This window comes from Plectropomus leopardus, chromosome 3, assembly GCF_008729295.1.
Source record: "Plectropomus leopardus isolate mb chromosome 3, YSFRI_Pleo_2.0, whole genome shotgun sequence".
NCBI classification, from domain to species: Eukaryota; Metazoa; Chordata; class Actinopteri; order Perciformes; family Serranidae; genus Plectropomus; species Plectropomus leopardus.
The window spans coordinates 33,350,526-33,372,737 of NC_056465.1; the positions used below are offsets into that span (position 1 = coordinate 33,350,526).

A 22,212-nucleotide genomic window follows, 5' to 3' on the forward strand; every position below is an offset into this window, starting at 1 on the left:
TAGAGAGTCAGTAAGCTGAGCGACAGATGCTTGTAAACAGAGAACGGTGTGCTGAGATGAGTCGTGATGGTGTAGCGTCAGTACGTCCGTAAACGAGTGTTGCCGTGTTCGGTGGGAAAATTTGAAAATAGTACTCAAACAGGAAGTTTCACATCAGCTGCAGCCATCTCGGTTGTTTTTGAAACTGCTTCTCCTTACTAAGCATGGTTTATGCTCGCCGCAGTTTCCCCGACACCAGAGTGCGCGAGCCAAAAATGACATCGTTACGTATTTTGTGTAAAGCGTGAAGACTCCGCAAGTTGTCAGTCATCACCTCATTTTAGATTAATATCAGCCTGGTCAGCTGGAAATCTGTGTGAATGTGATGTTATTTAGACAGAGACGGCACATTAAAACATTAACCTTTATATAAAACAAGGAGAAATGCATTATACCAGGTTTTAGCAAAAATCCTTTTTTCCGCCCGTCGTCCCTGCAGGTGGAACAAACACATTAATGACACAGTTTGATGTAAATGGAGTACAAAACATCAGGTTATAAAATTTTGTGATCCCATCTAATCATGATAAATCACACATTTGTGCAAAACTGCAGCAATAAAATCATTAGGACACCTTCAATCCCACATCCAAAAACCAGTTTGCCCCCAACATTCACAAATATGTGCAAAATATCAAATTAATTTAATTAATTAATTTGATATGTACAATGCTGCGCAATCCCAAATCCTGAACCCCATGACCCCACACACTAATTCACAAATGTGTACAAGTTTGTTGTGCCGGTATTCAACATTTTGTCAAGAATAAAAGAGGCTTGAAAAGTCTGAACATGTTATTCACTCTGTTAGAGGAGTCTTCCACTGTTTAATGGCCACATATTTGCCAGATCAAACACAAAAGAGCTCGCAGATTTTTGTGTTTTCCAGGCTAAAAAAATGCCAAACTAAAGTGGTGTCAGGATTGTTCTTTGAGATCTTAAAAATCTTAAAGTTTTTATCCTTTATTCAAGTTCTGTAACGCCTAAAAATAAAAGCAAAGCAGATAAAAATATCAAGAAACTGAAATGTGCTGAAATTTGATTTCCTCTCGCCTGCTTTATTTGTTGTGATTTCCCTCTCATCGGCTCCACTGTGCTTTATTGTCTCATTTAGTTTGCTTGATCTGGATCTTGATTTCAGCTGACGTTTTTCTCTCTTTGCCTGTTTATTCTTTTTGCTATTGTGATTTGCAGAATCTAGACTTTCAGATGCGCCTGTTTGCAGGTACAGTTCGCAGAAACCCAAATAACTCCCCTCTGTAGTGCTGTAGTGTTAGATCAGTAGCTTTAGATGTGCAGTAGATTCAGAAACAGCACACCAGCAACAGCAATGAAAACACTGGAGATACTGAAGTTGCTGATGTGTTTTTCTGCTTCATAAAGACTTTAGATCTCTGATGTAACTACAATCTGAGGCACTAACCAATAACTCTTCATCAGCAGCAAAACTACATGACTTTTATGTCCTTATATCCTCATGGTAAACGCCTGAAAACTAAAACAAATATAACTGAATTTAACCCTTGAACACCTGGATCTACATCAAATTTCTAGACGCCTTTCATAAATATTTAAACCATAAATATTTGATTTATTTCAGAAACATGGGAAAAACATAAAGAGCAACTTGGCAAGACATGTCCTGAAAACTGCAAAAAAAAAATTAGTAAAAGGTGACAAGGAGATGATCTGAAAATTAGCTGGGTGGGATTTTTAGATAATGTCAAAAAACTATATAACCAATAATTCTCTTAAATATATACTTAAAATTATATTACATAATTTTTTTTTAAATATGTCAATTTCTTGAGGTAATTTTCTTTCTTTTTTTACTATTATTTTCTTATTTTCAGGTAATTTTCTTCAAACCTTTTACAAATTTCTTGCTCATTTTGGGCCATGTCCTGTTAAGTTGCTCGTCGCCCTCTTCCCACGCTTTTGAAAGAAATCACCCCAATCTGCTCAGGTCAAAGTAAAAGCTAAAGGGTTAATTCCAAGTCCAAGTGTCACTAAAATATTCCAAATGATTCAATTGTCCAGATTTCTCACATGTTCCTCACAGTCTTTTCAGTCGTATTTGACGGTCGAAGTGCGCAGAGTTCAGAAACAAAGCCTCATTGTCTGCGCTGCTGAGACCACACAAACACGTCTGGCCCAGATTAGCATTTCATATAGAGGCAGCATGATTACAGTAACAAAACCACAGTGTCACTGCAATTAGGATTCTGACCGAAGACAAATTCAGCAGCGAACCAACAAACACCACAGCCACTTTAATGCACACGAGGCTCTTTCACTTCAATTCATTTATTAAAACCAAAAGCTAAATGGGCACCTGATTTAGGCAGAAATGCACGCAGTGTTTGTATTACGCAGCACTCTGGTGTTGTCGTCATCGGTGTCAGCAGGTTGACGGGTTTCTGAATTTGTTTGCTCAACATTTAGTCAGTTAGTGAGCCAAAAAGCTGCAGCTAATGAGCTCTGGGAAGCAAAATCAGGTCACCGCTAACAAACCATTAACATCCAGTGCAAAAAAGGTTATGTGAACTGTAGAGAATGACCAATACTAGATTTTTGAAGGATTCTTTAAATACAAAACCAAATGTTTTGGCAAATTTGTTTATTTGCAGTGAAGATACACACTATGGCCCCGCATCCACCGAAGCCTTTTTTTACCAGCTGAAAACTCAGGTGCTACTTTTAGGAGCGCGTCACCGTAGCATCATGTTACCGATAAAAGCAAAAAAGTGTTTCCATTACAGTTTTGCAAAATATTGCTTTTTTGCATCACCTGTAATACTACCTCATGTGAGCGTAAAAAATAGATAGCAGTATTTTTTAAATTGAAATGTTTCCATTTGGCGTATTTTATATTTGCAATTTCAATTTGCGCAATTTGAAGGTTAATGGAAACCTGCCTAATGCCGCCTCAAAAGAGACCTTTGCTCTGGATGAGGGGAAGACTGAAGCGTGCAGGGAGAGAGGACATGTTGGTCTTTGTGGGTTAATGAGAGAAACATATATTAATATGTGGCATATTAATATATTTCTTCTTGTGCTGTTTGACCCCTCCTATATTATTGGGCAGCTAAATTAAAAGTAACAGTGATGAGCTCAGCATTTTATCCAAAGTTTATCATTTTTCTACTAATGGCTTAGAAAAAAAAGAAATGCCAAGACCTCAGCGCAGAGTCGATGCTCATCGCCTTGTAACTTAAATATTCGGCACTCCCATTACAAAGAAATTAAATTATGCTCGCGTCAGGAGAGAAATGTTTTTTTGGACACGGCCCCGAATGCAGGATATTTTGCAACTTAAAAATAACAAAACAGTAGCATGTGTACTGCAGAATAAAACTGAAATCTAAAAAAAAAATGAATCAAATGTACCATAGATATTTATTGAAAGATAAATTCAACTTTAAAAAGCTGTTGGCAATATGCATAATTTTATGTGGTGGTGCATTTCTCTTTTTTCTGCAGAAATATATAAATATAAAAATTTTATATATATATATATATATAGATGATATGACATCACATTTTCGAAATACTTACCTCACAAAATGACAATTTGTGTATCAGTTATACTGTGTGAATTTGTGAAGAAAACTTTTTTTCTCATTCCTTTAAGATGAAAGACAGATGCAAAAATGGAAATCTTTCATGATTCATTCAATGACCCCAAAAATTAGCATGAAATTAAGAAAAAGGTTAAAAATAAATAAATTAATTAAATAATGTAAAAAAAAAAAAAAAAAAAAAACAAGGAAATTACCTTTAATTAAAATTAATAATTAAATAAATATACAATATAATCATAATTAAAACAATAATTTTTCTATGCATTTTTTCCAGATTTTTGTTAATTTTTTAGTAATGTTTAGGTTATATTTCTTATCAACTTTTACTTATTTTTGTTGCAATTTACTGGACATTTCTTGCCAAATTGCTCAATTCCTTTTTTTCCCGTGTTTTTTAAAAGAAGTCAAACCAATTTGCTCAGATGTCAAAGGTCTTAAATACTTATGAAAGACATCTGAACGCAGCACAAGAATACTGACACTGATCCACGTTTCAAAGGGTTAAATAAAGGGCATCCACACCAGCACATCTATTTACAAACTCTCACACATTTCATGCAGTGTAATTGTTTATTGTTTATTGGATCCCCATTAGTTGTCACCATGGTGACGACTATTCTTCCTGGGGTCCCTAAAAAAAAATAAGACAATTCCCAAAATAGAAATCACGAAAAATACAACATAAAATATAAAACAAGCAAAAATTATTCTCATACAACTAACTCAAATCCTAAAATAAAAATAGATCTAAGCATACATCATAACGTGTGCATGCACACACCCTCTCACACACATCAAATTCTTAAAGGGTCATATAAAGTCTATTCAAGTCTCTTCTATCCAGTTGTGTGCTCAGTACCTCCCAAACATGCATTTTTTTCCGTGACTATTTCATCACAGAAACACAGATGAGGAGCTCGCCTGGGCCTGCATGAGCAGAGTTCAAACACATGCTGCCCAGGCGTGCTTCTGTCTGCAGAAGTGCTCTTAATATTACAGTTAAGCAAAATGCATGTGTCGTCGAAATACTGAACGTACATGTGGATAAATGAGACTGATTAATGCACAAGCTGCGTCAGAGTTTGTAAAGTGATGTTTTAATGTAGTTTTCAGTTGTTAAACGCAGTCCACGTTACTTTAATTCAGCAAGAATTTCCTCAGTTTTTGGGTCCTTTTTCCTCACAGGTGCAACGTGAGAAGTTTTCTTCATTAACGTCATGCAAATTAATACAGATTATCATTTTGTGGGGGAAGTATTCTTTTAATAATAAATAAGTTGTTATACTTGATAAGGCTCGTTCGTTAAAAGTCTTTTAAACTGTGCCATCCTAACAGGGCTGCTTCTTGACTCACATCTAAAAAGAAACCGTTTAAATCACAACACTGCAGTTGTTGATTTTGTTATTGTCATTTGTCCGATTTATTGTCACTTTGAATCAGGGTCACTGAATTCATAATCTAAAAATAAGGCCTTAATTCGTATTGAATTGACTTAAATTAATCATTCAGAAGTCTTAAAAATGCTCAGATAAAGAAAACCGTCAAGAAAAACTTATGTTGGTAAACCAAATAGATACTTTTGTCTTCCATGTGTTCCTGTAAAAAGGGTTTCTTTTTCTCAACATTTGATGTAGATAATTTAATATTTTTACTGGACAAAAAAATAAATGAATAAATAATAATAATCATAACTTTATTTGTATAGTAGTTATCTAAACAACGTTACAATGTTACAAAAGAAACATACAGTTAAAAAAAATACAACAATGTTAATAGCTGAACTGATAAAAGTGTGCTCAGAGCAAAAGAGTCATGTTTTTTGTTACACTAAACATTTGGGCAAAATAAAATGGTCCCATCATTTTGGTTAGAAGAAAAGTGCTTTTAAACTTAATTCCCAGTAGCATCAAAAAAGTCTTTAATCAAACCGGCCTAAACAACATAAACCTGCTGTGTTTAACACGAGGTCAAAGACTGTATCGTTCTACACGTGATTGAGACAAAAAACTCAGTCCAGCCCTCTCTGTCACAGCTGATCATCATCCGATTAATCACATTGATTATTCATCACTTTGTGAAAAAACGGGAAATTATACACACGTTTAGCAACCCGTGACTATATTAATTTCAACATAAAAATGGCACAAACAGTATTGTCGAAGAGTTTAAGTTACAAGAACTACACGTCAAAGCCTGACAGTTTAACATTTTTATGTTCAAACATAAAAGTCTGATTTTGTCATTTCTTACTGCGTGAAAGATTCATCTTCATTATTTACCTCATAGATTTGACTTGAGTCATCCGTCATGTTTTCAGTATTGCTGCATGCTCAGGCATTATGGATAAGAAGAAATACGGCCAAGCACGGGGCACCAGAGTTTACAAACCCTGAATACAAAGTAGCCTAAAGTTTGTAATGAAATGAATAAGCATTCGGAAATCCAACTGCGGCCCGCAACCATTAGCTCCGAGGCAGCTGCAGCTCGGCCAAGTCTATAATCCCCCGAGGACAAACCGCAGCGCTGCTCATTGATTTACAGTCAGCAGCACCATCAGGTAGAGAACATACTGTACTGTGATCCTAAAAGGCTTATGGTAAGTTCCTAACGTAGGCGTTTTTCCTTTTTGAGTGTTTGCCGCTATAACATGAGGAGCTGTCTTAAGCCGATATTATAATAACTTTATTTATTTATTTATATAGCACCTTTAAAAACAGCTGTGTACAAAGTGATTTGACAAACAAAGCAAAGGCAGCAACTCAGGGAACAATAAAATAAATATAGACAAACAGAGAAAGGGCTAAAACAGTCAAACTAAGAGGCGAGAAGAAAACGTTTATACAGAAGGTCAACAACAGTGCAGCACTAACAGATCTCAAACAGCAGTTAAATTATAGATAAATTAATCAATTTAAGAAAATTGAAGACTAAACACAATAGAAGACAATAAAAACAATATAAAAAGTAATGTATAGGACACATCAGAGGGGATAAAACAAAGATGGGTAGATAAAAACAGACAAATAACAAATAAATGAGGAAAAAAGGTAAAGAACAGGAACATCAGAATGATGAGGAATGGATATATTGTCTGTTTGGAAGAAATCGCGTCAAATCCACGTTTACCCTCCTGTATTTATAGAGCCAGAGTGAAGACTGGGGAAGTTTGCCAAATGAGGAGGTCTTGTAATGAGCCTAGAGTCCGTCCAGGCACATGGTAACTCAGTCAGCATGGGTCTCCAGTCCTGCATGTACTCTGTTACAGTTTGATTGTCCAAAAAAAGCAGCTGACAGAGTGTGAGGGTCATAACAGGCATGAGCTCAAACCTGAGTGTTTACATCACGTCTGATTAAACTCACTTTCACTAACAGGCGGCATAATCCAACCGATGGGCTTTACATATTCAATTTTGATGTATTTTTTACATTATTTATCTGATTTTAGATTTTTAAATGGATGCAATTTGTATTTTTAAAGAGTTTTTCATATCAAAAAATCAATTTGAAATTTTAATTTAACTTTTTTTCCATGGATAAGTGGAAGAGTTTTATGCTGCCTGTGTGAAGACGTTTTACTAACAGCACTGAATGAAAACAGATTAACGATTCTGTTTGTATTTGAAAAAGTTTTAACAGTAAAAATTAACCATAGTATTTTACAATTACTAATATTCTTTTTTTTGTATGTGGTTTTAATTTATCCAAAATGACAATTTTACACAACTATCATTTTTAGATATTAACGTATATAAGAGCAGTAGTATTCTACATTTTCTTATTCTCAACAAAGCCCATTTTAAGACCAAAACCAACAATTTGTCAATATGTATTCAATAAGCTTATTTGTTCTTATTAAATACATAAATCTTAAAGGAGACCTGTTAGGTGTTAAATAATATATACTATAAATAATGTCACACTGCCTGATGTTTACATCAAGTTTGGCCAAAGTTAAAATGAGGTAAACCTTTGTAAAAGTAATTACCTGAAAATTAGCAACAACAACAAAAAAACATGAAACATGAAACAATTACCTGAAAAAAACTGCTCAAAAATGATAATTCTGTAACATAAATTTAAATATTTAATTATGATAATTATACATATTTTTTCCCCAGACAAATAATATGCTCAAAAGTCTTCATCGGGGTATAAAATGCACTTTCTGGTGTTTACTCTAAAATTCATCAAGAGGTCATGTGACATATTAGTAGTTACTGCTTGAAAAATGAAAATAACAGAAATTGTAAAAAATATACTGTGAGTCACTCATATATAATAGCAGAAAAAGAGGTTCAAGCATATGTGGTAAAGCTACGGTCAAATTGGCATGAAAATTAGTGAAAAAATAGATAAATGATGCACTTCTTTTGGACTATTTTCGATCATGGGATAAGGCACATTTATGCACGTTTATGCAAATGAAAACATGTCAGCCAGTATAACGTAGCTCACTGATGTGTTTTAGCAGTTTTTGTAGTAGATCTGTATAGTACAGATATGTCAGGGTCTGACTATCACTCGATCAGTGCGCTGTTGGCTTTGGTCTTTTCATGAGATTTGTTGACAAAAATAAAAAAGACAACCACCAGCCAGAATAAAACATTATTTATGGAACAAAGAAAATTGCTTATTGATAATTATTTATTGTGGTTTCTCCTCTATTTTATAATCAGGAGGTCAAATTCAAAAATGCCTCTGCTACTCGAGAAAACATTTTGAAAATCACATGTGATCAGGCTAATTATTTGAACTTTAAAAAACACCTATGAAATGCAGATTTTTCTAACGTTTTATCAGATTTTCAACAAAGATTACGAAACCGTATGAACAAACAAACCCATAAATACTGATATTTATGATTGGAGTCAAAAAAATTTTAAAAAACAAATCCTCAAGTTAAGTTAGTGAAAATAGTGCCGGGGTTAAGTCGGGGCACATTAGGAATGAGTGCCTCCGGCTTCAGCGAGTGCACGGTGCCGTAATTACGTGGAAAACATACCACAGGGGATTTGGATGAAGTTATTTTAATAAGCCTTTAATGAAACATTTCTCAGGAGCTGGTCATTACTTTGGTGCCAGCAAGCAGATCTTCTTTTGGAATAATGATGCCTCTGAAGATTTCCCGCTCAGCTCGACTCTGCATGTGAGACATCAGAGATAAATTGAGCCGGGACGTCCCCGTGAAGAGGGCATCGGTATTGTGGTGGTGCACCGTTAGCCTCCTGCTCCCCGAGCACGTTCTGCAGATGTGTAGCTTCCTCGGTTCTGTTTATTTGTGTCCTTATAAAAAAAAATGTTTGCCTCACAGGTGTGATGGTCCCAAATATGGTCTCTGAGTCGTCTGGTCTTTTCCAGAATTAGGCCAGCTGAGGTGAATACTCTGTGTCTGTGGATTTAGGACGTCCGTCCGTACGTTCGAGTCCTGTAGTCAGTCTCCTAATATCAGTGTGTGTGTAACTCAGTTCCTGTTGGTTCAGATGGTGTTTCTGGTCTCGTGTCACTAGTTAGTCTCTCCACAGCCGACAATACGTGTTTGTATCGAAAACAAAGTCTGTCTCAGTCTATATTTGTCTTTGTTTTTCATGTATGTGTAACATTTCATTGATGTTTTACGTGTATTTATACTTTTTTTCTGCAGTTTAGGTAGGTGACATTTTGTCTGTGTGTCCATAGTGTTTCCATATTTGTTGGTTTCAAATTGTTTGAAAATTGAGGAGAATTTTATATTTATTTATTTCAGATTGTGATTAAATTAAGCTACAGAACAGACAAAAACAACTGCTTGTCTGTTTGACTTTGGCTTAGTTGGAAAAGTGAAATTCCCCATCAAACTATTCAGTTAAACTCATAGTTCAGATCTTTTGAAGTGGGGCTGAATGAGGTACTTATCCATACAGTGGATTTATACTGGCTCCCAGTTTGGAGAAGCAGCAGGAGTACTGACACAGAGGCTAAGCAATGTACTGCTGTGGATCATTAATCTAAAAATAAGATCGTAATTGTTATTAAAATGTCTTAAATTAGTCTTTTAAAAATTCTTAAAAATGCCAAGACATAGATGGAAAGTAGGATCATATGAATCGTTTCTTTTTTCTCTAAAGCAGTGAAAATATTTTAATTTTGAACTGGGGGCGTGCAGACGAGGGGTCGACCGATATTGGTTTTTCAGTGCCAATACTAATACTGATTATTAATAGTTAATGAGACCGATAACTGATATTTAAAACAGATATGCATTTACAATAAAAATGAAAAAATCTTTCTGTCGATATTTAGAATCTGGATATAACAAACTCCAACACAAAACTTTGTTTAAATGCCTTTAGAAAATGTTAAATTAAAACTGAAACATTCAACATCATATACAAAAGGTTTCCAGCTTTTTTTTTTTTTTTACATATATACAAATATAATATATAATTTTAATTTTAATAAAAAATAAAAATAATTCCCTGGGGTTTTACAAAGTAGAAGTTGTAAAAAGTGCAATGAAAAACGACTCTTCATTGCACTTTGACTGAAAGAGTCACTGGTGAGAGGTCACGGTGGCTCTTTCATTGCACTTTTTAAATAATTAATTGGCGATCATTAAAATAAATGCCAATAGAGATAATCTGCAAAATGCCAAATTTCAGCCCCAATAATCAGCCAGGCCGACTGTCTGTTGACCCCTTGTGCAGACTGACATCTTCTTTATGTAATACAATAACTATGGAAAAGTACCTCATAGAACCCCACTTTAATAAAAATCAAAATTTTCTGTTGAAAAGGTAAATTTGATATATAAGTTTGATATTTTGGGGATTTTATTGGATTTTCTAGTGTGTATGCTGAGATGTCAGACACCTCGCTGTAGCATTATATTAATTGTACATACATAATATTTGTACCCATCTTTTCATGTACTTTCAGCAAGATTTAGTGTATTTCCAAGAGCAAAAAAACAACTATTCCTTTAATAACAGTGTAACAGTGATGAGAGTTGGTTTGTCTGAAGCCTGCTGTTGTGTCTCCTGCATGTCCTCTGAATGAAGTGTCTGTATGAGGCGGCTGTTGCGACTCAGTGTTGTCTTGTTTTCTAAGCTGTGTGCGTTTCTCTCCCTCAGCCCCGTCATGAGTACTTTAATGTGCCTGTGTACTGATTGGCTGCCATCGCTGCTGCTGCTGCTGCTGCTGCTGCTGCTGCTGCTGCTATCCACCCTGCATGCTGAGCTCCTCAGTGCCTGGCACCTTTCTCTCTGCCCTCTCAGCACCTGTCATTGTCATTCGGTTTGGGGGTGTGACGATATTTCCAGCTCACTATTCAGTTTCATACATGACAGTCATGATACGATATTGTCACGAAATTACAAGTAAATTAACCACTGAAATCCAAGCAAATTGGCTTTAATTCTTTCAAAAATAAAACAACAGCAATGAGCAACTAAACAAGAAAAGGCCCAAAAATTAGCAAGTAACAAAAAAGTAACCTGTGAAATAACAAAAAAAGAAACAAAAATTGATAAAAATGTCACAAACAGGGAAACGACCTTGGAATAAAGTGCGAAAAATTAACTGATAATAAATTAAATATATATTCCTTCTATAACATATTTTTTTCAACATTTTTCCCTAGTTTTTTTTTTTATTTTTATTTTTTCTAATACTTCTGGGAGGGACCAGACAAAGTGTAGCTAACTGGACCCCTTCTGATGAATGCGACAAATGGTTCGAAGTTTCCCTCGCCCGGACGCGGGTCACCAGGGGCCCCCCTGGAGCCAGGCCTGGGTGTGGGGCTCGATGGCGAGCGCCTGGTGGCCGGGCCCTTACCCATGGGGCCCGGCCGGGCACAGCCCGAAGAGGCGACATGGGACCTCCTTCACGTGGGCTCACTACCCATAGGAGGGGCCAGAGGGGTCGGGTGCCATGTGAGTTAGGTGGCAGCCGAAGGCGGGGACCTTTGCGGTCCGATCCTCGGCTGCAGAAGCTAGCTCTGGGGACGATCTCGATTTCACCGGTCGATCTTCGTTCCAATACTTATTGCCCCCCGGCTCTTTGCCTGTATGTTGGAGTTTACCCCGGTGAACGAGAGGGTAGCCTCCCTCCGCCTTCGGTTGGGGGGGGACGGATCCTGACTGTGTTTTGTGTCTATGGTCCAAACGGCAGTTCAGAGTATGCACCTTTTCGGGAGTCCTTAGAGGGAGCGCATAGGGTGGAGTGCCCCCTCCAGATCAGGGATGAGATCCTGCCCCAAGTGAAGGAGTTTAAGTACCTCACCGTCTTGTTCACGAGTGAGGGAAGGATGAAACTGAAGATCGACAGGCGGATCGGTGCAGCGTCTGCAGTAATGCGGACTCTGCACCGATCTGTCGTGGTGAAGAGGGAGCTGAGCCGAAAGGCAAAGCTCCCGATTTACTGGTCGATCTTCGTTCTTACCCTCACCTATGGTCACGAGCTTTGGGTAGTGACCGAAAGAACAAGATTGCGGGTACAAGTGGCCGAAATGAGCTTCCTCCGTAGGGTGGCCGGGCTCTCCCTTAGAGATAGGGTGAGAAGCTCGGAGTAGAGCCGCTGCTCCTCCACGTTGAGAAGAGCCAGATGAGGTGGTTCGGGCATCTAAGTAGGATGCCTCTCGGATGCCTCCCTGGTGAGGTGTTCAGGGCACGTCCCACCGGTAGGAGACCCAGGGGAAGACACAGGACACGCTGGAGAGACTATGTCTCTCAGCTGGCCTGGGAACATCTCGGGATCCCCCGGGAAGAGCTGGACGAAGTGGCCGAGGAGAGGGAAGTCTGGGCTTTCCTGCTTAGGCTGCTGCCCCCGCGACCCGACTCCGGATAAGTGGAAAAAAATGGAGGGAATGGATGGATGGATGGATTCTCACTTTCTTTTTTCCTCACCTTTTTACAAGTGTCTTGCATTTTGCATGACATTTTTACCTTTTCCCCCATGTTTTTGAAAAAAATCAAACCAATTTGTTCATGTTTTAGTGGTTTAAATGTTTTTGATAGCCATCTGAATGCAACACAAGAAAACGGATGTTGCTTCAGGTTCCAAAAAAACTACAAAAATATCCATTTGTATAGTTACTTCTCAATAAGTTATTGATATTATATTTTATGGTGACATATTGTTTCATGCCTGTCATTTCTCCACTTATTATTGGTTTCACACTGTTGAACACCTTTCTTTACACTGTAAAAAGGCAAGTTTGCATCCTGTGCCATCGTGATCCAAAAGTTTTAACTTAAGGTGCACGCACCAGATTTTCTCTCAAGTACTTTTTACTTCATGGCCCTCATTAGCAAAGGGACGTTCATGCTCAGGCCTCGATCAGACAGAGCGTATCCTAAAAGTCTTGGGCGGCTTTTTGTGATGGTTTCCAATAAGAGGGAAGCGGTTTGCTTTGTGAGTTTTTCCGACCTACACGCCTCGAGTATTAGCAGGAGTGTCCTGAACACCCCAAGTTTAAAGAAAAAAAAAAACACTCAGAGCGTGAAAGCACAACATTGTTTTTTCCCCATTGATCAATCCATAGATTGTATACATATACATATTGTATGTCACATTCTCTAACATGGAGGAGGCAGGCTTTATGGCCTGTACTGCAGCCAGCCACCAGGGGGCGATCAAAACATTTTAGCTTCACTTTAGTGGAGATATCATGTCATCCATCTTTATATACGGTCTGTGGTTCGATCAGATAAATTGAGAGGTGGGCTTCCTGTGGTGGTGATGACAACAAGCTACCTACATGATTTTTGTGAAATTAATGTTAGCTCACATTCATGGTCGTCCTACCAAACAAGCTGCAAGAGATATCTAAACAAATTGTCACTTTAATAACTTTCTAACATTTTAAACTGTAATTAGGCCCAAAGATTGACAGCTGATTGTCAAACTGTCCCTCATTCATCCTACAATAATTCTTGAACGTACCATCACTCAGGTGAAGCTCCTGGACCAGCTGCTGGTTCTCCCTTTGATTTCTCCTCTTTCGGAGGGTCTCATGTACCAACACGGATCTCTGTTTCCGTGTGACCAAGGTGCTATTTAGGAGCTGCCTCTCACCCAGAGGCAGAGTAAGTGACCTTTGCCATTTTTATGCAAATTTTAAGGTACATGTTTGTGATATCCCTTTTCTACCAAAATTAGTGCATATCTGTAGTCTACTTAGAGCGGGTTCACCTATGTTTAAAAAACCCACTGACTCCTTTCCCTTTGCCAGTAGAGCAGAGCTGTGTACACAGCTCTACAGCAGACAAGTGTGTGTCTCTGTGTTTTTGTTTTTTTTTTGCTATGTCACACTTGATGTCAGGTAATTAGTAGAAAGCAGCATTGACGGAGGTCTGTGAAAATTTTACGGTGGATACTTTTTTAAATATACATGTATCTAACTTATTCATCCTCTTTTTCAAAATTCGCGCATACTAATTTGGATCGATGTTTTAGAGCTGCTTGGACGTAGACGGATGTTATTCTGTGTTGGCTCGTCATTGCATCTCGCCAGTGAAGGGGCTAAAATTAGCGTGGTCACCCGGGTGTTGTGTTTCATCAACACCAGAGCCAATAAATACCCGTGACTACTGCAGTCATTTGACCCACAAGAAAATGCTGATTGTAACCTTTGCCATTAGATTAAAAAAGCCATATATCAGCAGGCATTAGCGTGTTTTTTGTGTAGTGGGAAAGATGCTTGAGTTTATTTTACAATAAATAGCAATTAAGTTAAAGACAGGTGAGTAGTAGTTGCGTATCAGCAATATGAAACAAAAGCAGCAATCTGCAAAAACTGCTCTGTCTGATCGAGGCTGTGTTGAGAATTTTTTATTCTAATTTTTTTAAAAAAATGTTTTTTTAAAATAACAGTTCCCAAGATAAATAACTAACCTTCAACCTTAAAACTTTTAGCTTGCATCTGATGAATTAAAATTTTAAAAAAAAACTTGAATTCAGCTGCTGTAGTTACTAGTTGAAAGAAAATCTGCACACTCTTGGATCAGGATGGCATCAGACTGTAAACCACAGGATAAAGACTGCTCACATGTATCACACTCAGCTGTCTGTCTGAAGTTTCACAGCACAAACTATTACAAAATTATTTACTCATGATGGATCTGTTCTCTGCAACATCCCTTTTTATTTTTATGTTTATTTGTGTTGTGGCCACTCAGAATATGTGGGGAAAGTCTGCCCCCTGTGGTGCACAAATGTGTCTGGCTGTGTTGAAGTACACAGTACACCTTTAAGGAGTATTTGAGTGTAAACACTCTCTGAAAAGAAATATTCAAAGACCAAATCACGAAATGTGATCATCTGAGTTTGACTGTTACTTCAACATAGATTCCAGACTCTTACTTCAGTGTTTATTCTGTCCACGAGGTTTTATGTTTTGTATTTGTATTGGCTTCTTCACTGGTTTTGTCTCTTTATTGTGTGTCTCTTGTGAATTTGTCAGTCACAGTTTTATGTGTAACTTCTCGCTTCATATCATATGTATTTGAATTTTAAGTATTGCTCTTGCTGTGATTTATAGGAGGAGTTATAGTTTTTTAAAATCAAAACAAACCCTAGTTCAGACCTTGGCACACAATAGAAAACTTCTTATCTTTTCAATATTTTAAATTTTATTTTAAAATATTTTAAATTATTTATAGACCGTGATTATAAATAAATTGCTAAATGGTAAAATTATATTGTCAAGGTGAGCGTTATGAGTAGAATTAATGCACATGCTAAAGAAATATTTTCTCTTTGCACTGATAAACTATCAGCCTGTTTGGTTTCCTAAATTATTATAATAGGAATTTAAAGGTCCAGTGTGTCGGATTTTAGTGGCAGAAATATGATACAATAAGTTTGTTTTCTTTAGTGTATAATCACCTGAGAATTGGAATTGCTGTGTTGTTCTCGTTACCTCAAAATGACCCCTTTATATGTACATGGGGTGAGTGTCCTCATCTGTGGAAATCGCAATTATGAACCGCTACATTTCTACAGTAGTCCAGAAAGGGTCACTCATTCTGTTCTCGCCTTTTTGACTTTTGACATCGTAGTCAGACGCCCCTCCTTAACAACAGTGTCGGAAGATGCTGATTTTTTTATAACAGAAAACTGCTTTATTCCATTTTTTTTTTTTTTTTTTTCGGAGTTTAAGTAACTTGCTCTGTTTGTTTTGGAGAGGCAGAGACCTCTGCTGAAAGGGATGTCCTACTCAAGTTTCTTGCCCCTGATCCCAATCTGAGTTATTTAATATTGAGTATTTGCAGATACTGAGTTACAATCGGATACTTCTATTTTTTTAGATAATACTGCTGCACAGTGCACACCTCAAGTACATCAAATTTATTAAAATCAATCCAGTTTTTATGCATGACAATTGAATACCTCTGCAATGCATTAAGATTAAAAAATACCTGCATCCAAGATGTTAATTAAATTTTTTTTTTTTTTTTTGTCTTTTTGGCAAGAATATCCATTGTCGCTGTCTCAAGTGAATTCCCCTGTCCCTTTAAGAGAGGATTCTCTGGGGTCTTTTTTGCCTTGATGCAGCTGTTGTTTCCTGAATTACCTGTATTTCACTGAGTGTTTATTTTTGTCGTCTGTACATCTTTTACATGGATTACATTAATATATTAGCCTACTCCTACAGGCTTTTTGGGTGTGGGGGTTTTATGGCACTTACAGTGGCGTGGTGAGTGTGACAGACCACATGCACCAGAGACAACAGTGGAGCGCAAGAGAGACGCTATGCTGAAATGATTGCTCATAACTTCTATTATTAACATAAACACTGTGTTTGCTGTCATTTAGGGCGTGCTGTGTTTCACAGCAGGTGAAGTACAGAGTGGAGGAGAGCTGAAAAATTATATATTTAGCGATGGCTGCGCACTACATGGCTGTGCATGAATCCTTCGCCAGTAAAAACATCAGTGTGACAGCTGACAAAGAAAAAGAAAAGATCAGATCGGGCTGGGCTCTATAAATCAATACAATTTTTTTAAAAAGTAGTTAAAAATAATTTTTTTTAAAAGTTTAAAAAAAAAATCAGCCATGATACTAGTCTTAGAGCTTGGATCAGGACATCCCTATCTGCAGATAATTTGACTCCCGCTAAAAAAGAAAACAATGAAAACTGAAGGGGTCCTAACATGAAGACATTTCAGCTGGTTGAAATTTGCGATCTTCACCCCTAGATGCTACTGAATCCCCAAAAATCTTACACAATGGACCTTTAAACACCTTTAAAATAATTTGCCTTACAAATTCTTTATCTTTCATAAATGCACACTGACTAAGCACTTAAAATGTTTTATATGTGTCCTTAGAAATACAGACCGTTTTGAAAAACATTTCATGATGATGATATTTTATCACTGTATATAGCAGATAATGAATAAATTGTTAATGATTTTTTGTCAATTAAGCACACTGGTGTCTGTCTTTAATATAACTGATTGGTCCGTGCGGTTTATCTCTACATGTGGCACATCTGAAGTTAAGGCTGAAGTTGAGTTATTTTGCTTTTATTGTGACTGTTTTTTCCTAAACAAACCCGATAACGTCTCCACTCAACGGTGTCAGGCACCATTTGCTTTGCAGATGAAGATGTTTAGCCCACATAATGGGCGACAAGGGATTCATCATTCCAGCTAAATCCACCCCGAGAGTAAAAAGTCCATAATAGGTGAATAATGCATAGTTTTCGTTTCAAGGTCTGGGCTGAGCACTTGGCACTGAAAATGAAATGACACTTCAGAAGTCAGTGTGTAGAAGTGTTATTTTTCTGCTTTTACCATAAAGTTTCTGTCTTCCTGCTCTGATGCAACTCCTCTCTTTACTTTGTGCTGAACGTTGTTTCAGGATGCCAAAGTAAGTGCTTCTCTTTATTTCTGCCAAAAGCTGCCAACCTCGATGTTTTTCTTCTTCACTGTCTGTGTTGTCATTTTTATATGTTTGTGGCACATTAGCGTACAAACAGCATGGATGAAATAATAAGTATACATTGAATAATTGGTTGAAGTATGTCGGCCAAAAGACTTTCAAAGCTGACATTGTGTCTTAATAACGTCAATGATGGCTGCACTCCATTCAGCTGACCCAGTTCCATGGTTCTGGTATTGTGCATGCTCACTCACTGACATGGTTCACTGGGACTTAACGGGATGAAACCATCATTAATGTTAAAATTTGCACCTGTGCTTCTCCAGCTTTAACAAGACAAAATGTTTGCCACAAAAATGGTGTATTGATAGATTAATTAGTACTAGTTGCTTTGTAAAAAAAATAGATAGCAATGCACCTGCAAACACAGAGCAGAAGACTGCAAGCTTGCAGGCGTGGATGTAACCAATTAATGAGTTAAAATATTTTTTAAAAATCAGCTTTGCATATGTTTTTCAAGGAAGAAAATGCACTTAACACAATTGCCAGTAATAAGTCTTAAAACCTGGAAATGATTTGGCTTTTTAGCACATCTGGTTCCCTTTTCTCAAAGTCAATGGGTTTTTTGATTCGTTTTTTAGTTACAAGCCTGAAATACTTTTGAAATATTTTAAATTATTTATAGACCATGATTACTACCTATTTTAAAAAAAATCATGCTGTCAGGGTAAGTGTTATGAGTAGAATTAATGCACATGTTAAAGAAACATTTTCTCTTTGCACTGATTAACTATCAGCCTGTTTGGTTTTTTTACATTATTATGATAATAGACATTTAAAGGTCCAGTGTGTCAGATTTAGGAGGATATAGTGGCAGAAATATAATATAAGTGTGTTTTCTTTAGTGTGTATTCACCTGAAAATGAGAATTGTTGTGTTCTTGTTACCTTAAAATGAGCCTTTTATATTTACGCAGGACATTTAGGTTTAGAGGACATAAATTGATAACATACAATCTACAATAAATATAAACTGATAATATTACAGCCTGCGGCCCTCTCTCTCAGTACTGACCCACTCACAAACTGTTGTTCCTATTAGTCACTTAGAAACAAAAAACATTGAAAATCAGGATTCTGGTTGAAAAATAACAAATTTCAGCATCAAATTATGCTATAATCCTATTATTTTATATTTCTGTCAGCATAAAAATATGTTTTTTTGCAACTTAAACTATTAATTACAGTGTCAAAATTCCAAATAATTATTCAGAATAAGAGGGATGAATGATTAGGCAGTGTTTGCAGAGCCGACAGCTGAATGGTTACCACGTCTGTGAAATATTCCCCCACAGCTCCTGCTGTTGGGACAGAGGTGACATTTCACCAGATAAAACGTGTCCTCAGTGTGTGTGTGTGGGTGTGTGTGTGCACACGTTTGAGTAACGCTGTCGCTGTTGTTGAAGTCGGCTGTGATCCGTGTGTGGGTGTCGCTCACGGAGCACTTGACTGGAGCTGAGGTTCCTCTCTGTCCCTCCACAGGAAGCAGAAACCCCGCGCAGCGTGCTGGAGGAAATTGGCCTGACATAAACATGTTCCTCTCCGTCATCCACACACACGCTTCATCTGCCAGCTGCTGTATGTAGCCGATAACAACCCCAATTCACCTTCGAGCACACTCAACCTCACAATCATACACACACAACTCTGCCTTTGTTTGACCTTTTTTCTGAGACAATGTAGCACTGTTTGGGCATTTCCTGCTGAGTTATTTATTTTTTCCTGTGTGATGACGTTAAACTGTTTCAAAGGGAAAATGCGGCATAATTTAGGCTTTTATTTTTTGCTGCTTCTCAGTCCACATGAGGACGCTGTACTGAGTGAAATGCTTGAATCCGATTTGACCAAAGCTGATGTGATGGCTTTACTCTGTGAAATATATTTCATTATTTCAGATCTACTTTTAAATATGTAGAATAGCATATATTGTAAAAAGGAAAGTCAAAAGTATTACATTAACAGAACCAAAGAGTTATGTTTCATCTGCATTGTGTTTATGGTAAACTTGACTGTAGTTTCGAGCACAACATATTTGGCATTTGAGATAAATATCCACTTTATTTACACTGGAATGCACCGCTGTAGTCTGAAGTGAAACCACCGCATGAACTAATTTAAAGAAAGAAAATGTTTATGTCATATAACGGGTTTTCTCTCAGTTTACAGGCCACTAGGATACCACTTAGAGGGTAAGTTTGATATTTTTCAACTTGGATCCTCTACCCATGTTTTTTGTCGAGGTTACTAACAGGATCAACAATTTTTGCAGTTGGTCTGGAAGCCGATTTCAAAAGTTTGCATTTTCAGGCCCACAAAATACTGTTCTTGTGTGAATGAAAGGCCAAACAGCAACAAAAGTTTAACGTTTCATGCAAAAAAAAGCACTTAAAGAGGATTTACAAACACACCCAGAGTGGTTACTTTGCAGCCTGTTTCACAGCTGACGGCAGTCCTCTCAATTTTGACCCAATTCAAAAATTGTTGTTCACATTAGTTGTTTAGATGCAAAAACATGGGAAAGTAGGGTCCAGGTTGGAAAATACGGAAGTTACCTTTTAATGTTGAATGCCTTAATTGCTTACGGATGTCAATTCATTTTAAAATAAAGAAACACAATTTTATTTATTATAATTTGCATGCCGATGCAATGTAGCAGGTAAATACACTGAGTTTATTTAATCATGTGTGCAAGACCTAAATTCACTGTTTTCTCTTTGTGTTTACTACTGTGCTTTTAAAAAAAATGTGATGAAAACATCTCACTGAATCGGCGATGAAACTATCAATGATGGAAAATATCTAATCAGTGCTGTCAGGGCTAAAAATTAAGACACGGTGATTAGTTAAAGCTGCATTAATCGTTTTTTTGTCCACAATTGGGCAAATGAACTCCAAAGACAGCTGAAGAATACACAGTCCTAAAAATGTGTCACCTCATAAAGCTGTTATGGAAAACATTGATGGATAAATTACCTACTTGAACATCCATCAGAGCATGATCATCTCATGGGGATCGCGTTGCTGGACTGGCACTGTTTCCTGTCCTTTAGCTCACTGAACCATACAATGATGCTTAACCCACACGTAGACAGGTATATTTTATTTTTTTGTGATCAAATTTTAATTTTTTTTGTGCAGAGTATATTAATACATCATTTATCCATATGTGCCTCTTTGTTTTACAAATTTTGTGGGCATTGATACTACAGAAAGAAAGTAAACCTTCTGTCTAATCCTCCCCTTTGAATGACCTGTGATGTCAAAGTTGTGTCATTTAAAACAGATTTTCAAAAAAGTAGTGTAATTAAAAAAGAAATAAAATTAAATAAAAAAATAAATTATACAGAAATAAGTAAGATGAAAAGATGAATGATTACAAAAAATAAAATAAGATAATATATAAAATAAGATAAAATAACTTTTAAAAAATGACGCTCATCTTACCCAGATAATATCAGGTATTTTTTGAAAATTTGAAACATAGCTTTTTCTATTTGTTTTTGCCTAACCACCTAACTATTCAATTCAAAATTGTAGAATTTTTATAGAATTTTAAAGCACTTTTTTCCAAGTCTTGTCTGCCTTTTTTTGTTTAATTCACTTATACTTTTTTTTTATTTACAAATTTCTTGCTGACTTTTGGAACACGTCTTCCTATGTTTTTTTTAAAGAAATCAAGCCAGTTTGCTCAGGTTTCAAAAGGTTAAACCAAAACTAGGAGTTAAAAATCTATTAAAAGTATTGGGATCTCTGCAGGCTCCTCACTCCAAGCCCCCCATTTTCACATTACATGAATTCACCTGATAAAATATTGATAAATGCAGCTTTAACTTAACACATTATATGCATCACAGACATGCATTATGGAGTGTGGAGTGTGATTTAATTTAAAAATGCAGGAGATGAGAGACATTTTTGGAGTTGGATGAAAAGGGAGCATATCATAAATCACTGTTTCCTTCTTTGTTTGCACTCTGTACTAAACAGTGTTGATATTTAGTAACAAACGTGTGCTAATCAAACAGACCTCTGACCAGTGTGACCATTTAAAGTCGAGACTATTTGGCTTTTTGGCAACGTAGTCTGCTGTTCTACAGCCGTTTCACTGTCTACCCCACACCAGTATAAGTTTAATATAAAAAACAAAGAATTTTGGTGTCTGACAGTCACGTGTCATATTGTACAGCATGTAAACTACCTATTTACTACTGTGACTTAAAGAAATAACTGCTAAAGCGACCGTGCATATTATAGCAATAGTGTCATTAACCATTGACAATATAATGTGTTTTTTCCTCTTTTTTATGGGCCAAAACTAAAAATAAAAGAAAAACCCAGACACATAAAATGCCTTGGACACAGGACTGTACAAATATCATATAAAATTGCATTCTTTCTGTATTTTATGTTCATGTTATACAGCATGTACATTTTAAAAAGCTGGTATTTAAACCAAAACTGTATTAAAAAAGGTTTTTGTTTTTTTTAACGTCTCACTTTTTCTTTTTAGTTTTGCATTTTGCAACTTCTCTATATATCACAGACATGTTGAAATATTGAAAAACCTTCCTCTTATCACTTTTATATAACTAAAAAAAAAATCATGTATAATTTATTGTGTTTACTCTCCTCAGTGTGACTGGTTGAATCTGTGGCTTCTCTGC

At 36.6% G+C, this 22,212-nt stretch overlaps 1 protein-coding gene across 4 annotated transcripts in view; it reads left to right on the forward strand.

Annotated features, from left to right (window-relative positions):
• The window catches only part of LOC121940961 (AP-1 complex subunit sigma-2), a 28,224-nt gene extending 7,388 nt beyond the window's left edge, over positions 1 to 20,836 (forward strand). The window contains exons 5-6 of one of the 4 annotated variants that reach the window (XM_042483639.1): positions 17,469 to 17,477; positions 19,031 to 20,836. In XM_042483639.1, the coding sequence (XP_042339573.1) occupies positions 17,469 to 17,477; positions 19,031 to 19,078 (57 nt within the window). In that variant the 3' untranslated portion in view covers positions 19,079 to 20,836. Of the gene's footprint in view, positions 1 to 6,765; positions 6,841 to 10,732; positions 11,064 to 17,468; positions 17,478 to 19,030 lie in introns of those variants that run through there. The other 3 variants (XM_042483642.1, XM_042483640.1, XM_042483643.1) reach the window with 3 other exon arrangements.
• The last annotated feature ends 1,376 nt before the right edge of the window (positions 20,837 to 22,212 follow it).